The following is a 7339-nucleotide window of genomic DNA, read 5'->3' as shown; positions in this document are numbered from 1 at the left end:
TGTGTGTGGAACTTCAGAGGCCGTTAAATGTGAAAAATACTGTGTGTGCACATTTTTGGCTTAAACAGAGTTCCATTTTACAAAGTCCATAACCCAGCTTTAATATTATTACGTGCCCCAGACTGGGATTAATTCCAGGACAAGTGCTTTATTGTACTGTATAGAGTTTCTCCCAAGTCTGCCTAATGCCTGGCTTCCATCTCCATCAGCTGAGTTTCTCAGACTCGGGTATCGGGTGGTGGGGACACCCAAGCTCTGCCCGGCATCTTTCTGCGGGCTCTGGGGTGAAGAGGCCAGTTGCTTTCTGCTCTCTCTAGCCCCTGATTGCTGACCACTGGAGAGTTGACCTCAGCCGGTCCTGAGGTCTGTCTGTCTCAATGTGGGGGTGATCTTGTGGATTTCATGGAACCGTGGAGAAAGGCTTCCTTTTGCAGTGGTGGTCGATTGGGCATTTGGTAGGAAGATGGTGTCTGCAGGAGCAGGGAGCCATCTGAGACTTTACTGTGTTCTCCCAGTGGCAAACGACTCCATCTCAAGGGGAAACTGATCATAGATAACAATGGCCTGTAGAGTGGTGTGGAGAATGGTCCTGATGCTGTATCTGGTTCAAGATGGTGCTGGGATTGATTAGCGATGTCTGCCAGGGGCACAAGGATGGGGAAACCATACTGATACAGCACTCATTTGTTATTCATGTTGTATTCTGATTATTTTACATCTCTGTGAAACCAACAAAGGCCTCTTTGTAGACACAGCTCCCACACCCTGACCAAGGGCCCTCACAATATTCTTTCAGCCTTGCCCCGTGCCCCACTCTGTGACCTGTTTTTATAGCTTCAAAACTCACAGGCTCATCTCTGTTTTCTCTTTCAGTTGAAGAGGGGGAGGCCTCGGACTTCTCGCTGGCCTGGGATTCCTCCGTGGCAACATCAGGTAAATGCTTAGGGGCTGGTGGGAGAGTTGCAGGGCTCCTTGGGACTGCCCAGGAGCTTAGAAAGCCACCCAACTGGTTATGGAAATTATATTCTTTGTGTCACATTCCTGTCTCCAGTCCAGACTACCCTATGCAACACGATTTTTATATCAGTTCCATATGACCAATAAAATCTATTACATACAGAGACTAATATGCTCTTATTCTTCCGAGGCCATGCTTCCTTCTTGTGGGCACATTCAGATCGGCCACCATACCCCCTCGGACAGGCTTTGAAGCTTCTGCCTTGGGCTTCACATTCATTCCAGTCTAATTGCATAAAAGCACATTAATAGGATATTTAAACTCCAATCGAAATCAGAATTCCTGTATTTCCCTCCTGGAAAGGGGCTGCTTTGCACTTTCAAGCTGGAGGGACCGAGCTCATGGCTCCAGGGGGTAGTAGGCGAGGAGCAGATGTGTGGGGGAGTGTGGGGCCTTGGGCATCACTTGGCTGTTGGGGATCTGGGTTCTCAGCTTATTCTGTTCTTACATAAGCTCCTTCTCTGTGCCTCAGTTTCTCCAGCTGTGACATGAGGTGGATGTGTGAGTCTTTTCTGACTCTAAAGTTGTATAATTTGGTGGTTAAACAAAGGCTTCTTTCCATAGAACTTGGGATCGGAGCTGGCTTCAGGTCCTGGCCGTTCTTGAGTGAAGGGCACAGCCCACCTCTTTGTTCAGCATCATCTAGCCGGCACCTCTCGTGCAGCGGGACCCTGGCAGGTGCCAAGTCCTCCTCTCTTGTTCCCTGCCCCAGGACCCTCACCGGCTGGCTCTGGATTCTTCGGGGAAGTCAGTGTAGTCTCATAGACCTGTGGGTCTGAGGGTACCTATGAGGGAGTATTTAGTTCGACCTCTTTCTCTTCTAGATGTGGAAACTGAGGCAAGGAGAAAGGTTTGCTCTGGGTCAGGATTTCACAAAATGTGATGTAAGGCTCCCATGAACATTTAACACCTGAGTGGTTACATGTCTAATTTGTGATTTTACAGGCATTTGTGACTTAAGATGATGCTGAAGTCATTTCAGTGATAGTATATAAGGCTTAGAATTAGCAGACATCATGAGGCTTTACCATTGACTAAATCTGGGAAATCCTGGTATTGGCTGGACAGAAGCCAGTCCTCAAACCCGGGTCCCTGGACTCCTGGGCCAGGGCTCTTCCCAACAGGACCTAGATGCTGCTTGGAGAGTCCGGAGGGTCCTTGCTGGGCCTATTTGTCCTAGGTTTGGCTGCTGTTGTGACTGCAGATGCCTGACCCTTGGTGACAGGGTTTCCCGCCGTGGGCTGGGGGTGGGGGCTTGTCTGAAGCTTGAAGCCAGCATGGGGCATGCTCAACTTTTTGGGAAGAGAGTTGGAGCTAGGACTAGCCTGGGTTCTGCACTGAGTGGAGCAGGGGGATGGGCTTCATAACTCCTGCCCTGGACTCATCTGTGCAGGGGGAGATTGTCCACCCCCCATAGTGAGACTCTAAATGTCCCTTCTCATTGAGGGAGCCTGACAGCTATGGGGGAGCATGTGTTCAGATATGCTGCCAGCTTCTCAACCTGGTGCTGTCCCCCTGAGATCCTCCCTCTTAGCTGCTTCCCCAGTGATGCCAGAGGACAGGTGGAGACAGCAGAGGGTACAAGGAGGGCCCTGTGTGGTCATGGGGGATGGAGAGCCCTGTGCAGGGGTCAGGTGCCCCGGCTGCATCCCTAAAGTGGCCAGGTGTCTCCTGCATTGCAGAAAGCAGGGGTGATGCCAAGGGGCTGTGTGGGAGCCCTGTTGGTCTGCAGTTCTCGGGGTCCACCGTGGAGTGGCCATCCTTAGGGTCTCTCTGGAGTGGTGGAGGCCATGGGGTTTGCCATTTCCCAGCCAGGAGCTGAGCATGCTCCACACACGTGTGAGAAGGGGGTGCCTGACTCTGTATGAGGACCCTCTAGCCCTTGGGGACCCCACGGTGCCAGTCAGCTTTAGATGGTCTGCTGGGAGATGGGTAAGGGGAGGGCAAAGCTTCCGGGCATGGGATTATCCATAACCAGGCAATGGATTGCTTTGTTTTCTTTGGCCTGTTTCTAGTGCTTTTTTATAGTGCATGCCTGTGATAAATTTTCCTTCCCAATTTTGTTGGGCTTGGGCTATTAAAGTCAGCTTGTATTCCCTGAGCGTGGGGCCTGGGACATGGCGTGAGTCCTGGGTGGCAGGATGCTGGCACTTTGGGGGGCAGCCCTGACGTGGGTGACGGCTCATGTCTTGACACCGGCTGGTGCGTGCCAGGCTTGGGGCAGATGCTTTTCCTCAGTGTCTTGTGGAGCCATCATGATAGCCCCGTGTGCTGGGTGCTGTTTCCAGCAGCAAGTCCACCTCCATGGGCTGGTTTGGGGGCAGCCATCTGGTGGGGGACAGGGCCAAAGGCCTGGCTGAAGCTGCTTTAGTATAACGCTTTTCATTAAGCTGAGAACATGTCACTTGGCCGTATCAGAGAACGGGGCAGGTGCCAAAGAAGATTATGGGGGAGCAAAGCCTCCTCTTGGCACTGCTACTGAGAACTACCATCCTCATTTGGCGGATGAGGGAAGGAGGCTTGGAGTGGTGCAGGAGCGTGTCCACCACCCCAGCCAGTGAGCTGCGGAACGGGGGCTCGAACCCACATCCCGCTGATGATTTAAGCGCTTCACTGGCATTGGGAGAGGCCAGCAGGGCACAGACGGGAGGGTGAGGCATGGTGGGCACTTTGGAAAGGTCCCCGGTAGTGCATGGTGGTCACTGAGAGACTTGGCTCATCAGACCAAAGGAATCCAAGGTGGGTTGACAGTATTTTACCAGAGGAGTGGGGTGCTTTAAGATGTGGGCATTTCCTTCCGTGGGAGCCCAGCCAGCCTGGGCTGTGAGCTTTTCACCCATCCTGTCCCTTGCCAGCTTTGTCCCAGCTCTGGGAGCATGGTGGAGAACTCCGGATAAGAAGCAGAAGGCGCGTGACATCCTCTGTGCTCGCCTCTGCCCAAGGGGCCCCGAGGCCATTGCCTCAGGAACAGCCTGCCCTGCTGTCCACATGGCCCAGCAGTGAGGGGCACAGAGGATCAGCCCACAGCAGTATTGTGCAGCCTGGTCAGGGTTGGGGAGTCCCGCCCACTCTTGCCCCTGCTGGTGGCCACAGAGACCCCCGGGCCGAAGGGCACTGCACTGAGTCACCGTGCCCCTTAGGGGTGGGCTTTCAGTCAGCCCATGGGATCCTGACTGTTCTTATCCATAAAGTGGGAGACGAGGAACCAATACCTCACACCTAGGTAATGTAAGTGGAGAACTTCTTAGCTTGTTTTGTGCCAAGGGTGCTTTTGAGCATTTGATGGAAGTGTCTTCCGAGCACTGCGTTTTGCATGTGATTTCAAGGGAGAGTTTGTGGATTATCCCCAACCTCATCTTCTCTAAGGTTCTAAGTGCGAACATCTTAGAAATGTGAAGGTCCTTTGAGAATGTTCCATGAGGGTCACAAGCGCCCCGCTGAGGCCGGTGGTGACCCAGGTGGTGGGCGGGCAGGGGAGGAGCCATAGTGAGCTGTAGTCCCTCAGTGCCAGGCCCCAGGGCCCTGATGGCCAGATCATCTGCGTTTTTAAGAAGCTAGGAAACAGAATTTTTATATGAAATGGAAAAATATTAAGAATTCACATTTTCTTAAAGCAGCTTTGTGGACATGTAATCCCCACATCATATAGTTCATCCTTTGAGAGGGTACAGTTGAACGGACGTTAGTATATGCAGGCGTCACGCACCACCATTGCTGTGAGCAGCTTAGAACATTTTCATGACTTCAGAAAGAAATGTTGTATCCCAAAGGCATCATCCCCTGTCCTCCCGTAGTCAGTGAACAGCCAGCCACGTGGACATCTCACGTAAGCGGAACCATGTAGTATGTGGTCTTCTCTGATGCGCTTTGTTCATTTCGCCTAATCTTTTCAAGGTTTTCCATGTGTCAGGTCTTTGTTCCTTTTAAAGTCTGAATAATATTCCACTGTATGGATATGGAATTTTGTTTGTTCATTCATCTGTTAGTGGAAGGGGGCTTTCATCTGGCTGCTGAGAACTGTGCTATGTGAACTTCTGTAAACCTGGTTTGGTTTTGGGGGCCAATGTTGGGGCATGTACCTAGAGGTAGAATTGCTGGGTCCTATGCTAACTCTGTTTAATCTTTTGAAGAACTAATTGCTAAGCTTTCCCATAGCGGCTGCACTATTTCTTATTCCCACCAGCAATGAGGTTCCAGTTTCTCCATATCTTCACTCACATTTGTTATTTTTAATAATAATAATAATAATAAAAGCTAGCTTTCCTAGATATAAAGTTGTATCTCATTTTGGGCAACTCATTTTTTGAAAACATTATTCAGGCTGGGCCCTCCCTGGTGGCACAACAGGTTAAAGTGCAGCACTATGAAGCTCTCTGCAGCCACTGCAGCATGAGTTCCATCCCCAGCCAGGGAGCTGACCCACATGGTGCAACAGACCTCCCCTGTCCCGCCCGCTGCTCCCCTCAGCAGTGTATTTCAATCCACTTGCCTGTTCTGCTCCCCACTTGTCTCTCGTGAATCTCACCCCCCCATACCTCTGGCCTGTACCCCAGTTCTGGAGGCATACATAAATAAATCTTTAAAAAAAAAAAAAAAGGAAACATTATTCAGGCCAAAGAAAGTCCTTCTGCTGGCTAGTTTTGGCCTGGCCTTCTATTGGGAGGTTTCCAAGTATGATTTTACCAGGGGGCCACTGCTTGGCTTGGCATTCAAGACCTCTCTGTTCCCTTGCTCCTCCTGGCCTTCCTCCCTCCTTCCTGCCCAGGCATGAGGCCACCCTACTTAAAGCACTTTCTCCCTTCCCTCAAACCCTTTGGAAGTGACAGGTGTCGGGAGGGTTGCGAGCCCTCTAAGTGAGAGGAACCAAATCAACCCAACAATCTGAACCTCCCTCGCTCTGGTCACCGAGTCTGAATTGGGAGCTGAAGGGTTCATCTTAGTGTAACTTCTAGTTGAAGTCTCATTGGACCCTGGCTCCTTTTCCAGTTGGGTTTCTTGACAAGTTGAGCTTCCTTCCAATATGGCTGTTTTGCACCAAGGTACAGGATGCAGTAGAAGGAGGGTCTGGGGGCTGGTCAGGAGATGGGAAACAATTAATCTGCTACTAAATGCTCAGGTTTTTTCTGGCATGGGGACAGACACACTTGTGGCTGGAGAGAAACTCTGGATACGATCAGTTGTTGTGATGACCTGAGCCCTTGTGGGTGTGGCCAGAGTTTAGGCCTTCTGCCCACATGACGGGCCTCATCGTCCTGGTTCGTGGAATCATCATTCCCATCTGCGAGCCACTTCCAGGAGCCAGTCCTCTTGTTCGGGGCTTTTCCCACACAGACACTAAGGCACAGTACCCTGCTTCAAGGTCATACAGTCACAAGTGGCAGAGCCTGGATTTGAACTCCTGCAGCTTGCATGTGAATGTGATACCGCAAGCGAGTGGTACACCTGTGAGAATGTTGCTCCAGGCTTTTCATTTTAGAGGGCACGCAGAGGCTTGGTGAAAGGGGTCTGCTTTGTGCTCAGGTTGCCTGTGGGGCAGGTGAGAGAGTCTACGTTCAGCTGGACCTACTGGTTGGTTGCCTGGACGGAGAGGAGTTGCGTGTTTTGAAAGCCTTGCACACATTTTCCATCTTTAAGGGCCAGGCCTGGACAATGCTGCATCAGGCTCTCTGTAGGACTCCTGCCTAGCCCAGCCTTACTTTGCCTCTTCCTGGCCACCCTGCTGGTGACTGTGCCTGGGGACTGGGCATGGGTGCCTTGGCGGGGGGAGGCTGGTGTCAGCCATCCGTGGACTGTGGCTGCTGCTCAGGTGGGAGACTGGGCAGCAGCTGGGTGTCTGGTGTCCATAGGCCCCTTGGGAAGGTGCTGGAAGCCTTGCATTTTCCTCAGAACCTGGTTCTGGGTAAGGAGTGGGATACGGAGGTTAGTCAGTGTCCCCACTTCTGGCAAAGTGGCGCCTCCGAGCCTCCTGCAATGCTTTACCCACAGGTTTTGGCCTGTGAAGGAGACAAATGCCGGGGAGACTGGGTGGACCTGTCACTGTGGGGTGTTGAGGCCCCTCTGTGGAGCGCGCCCTGCACTTCTGAACCTCCTCAAAGCTGCCTCCCCACCCTGCTTGTGTTTATTATTTCAACTACTCTGCAGAAACTCCACCCACAACCTTGAGCTTCTGCACACTTGCTGTTTACATTGCTCTCAGGCCTTTCCCCGCTCCATCCTGGTGAAAGCGAGCTTTTTACTTAGACAGTCCAGGGTGGGTGCTGTGGAGTCCATGGTGCCCCCAACATCCAAGCTTTGTATAACTGGATTCTCACATTTTTCTGT

At 51.8% G+C, this 7339-nt stretch overlaps 1 protein-coding gene across 1 annotated transcript in view; it reads left to right on the top strand.

Moving 5' to 3' along the window:
* Positions 1 to 583: 583 nt before the first annotated feature.
* LOC101622441 (zinc finger protein 423) overlaps positions 584 to 7339 on the top strand; it is a 136038-nt gene continuing 129282 nt past the window's right edge. Inside the window, exons 1-2 of the mRNA XM_012730453.1 lie at positions 584 to 614; positions 874 to 933. Of these exons, the coding sequence (XP_012585907.1) occupies positions 584 to 614; positions 874 to 933 (91 nt within the window). The remainder of the gene's footprint in view (positions 615 to 873; positions 934 to 7339) is intronic.

The sequence above is a fragment of the Condylura cristata genome, unplaced genomic scaffold (genome assembly GCF_000260355.1).
Source record: "Condylura cristata isolate star-nosed mole 26May11 unplaced genomic scaffold, ConCri1.0 scaffold00028, whole genome shotgun sequence".
NCBI lineage: Eukaryota > Metazoa > Chordata > Mammalia > Eulipotyphla > Talpidae > Condylura > Condylura cristata.
This window is presented reverse-complemented; position numbering and strand designations above follow the sequence as displayed.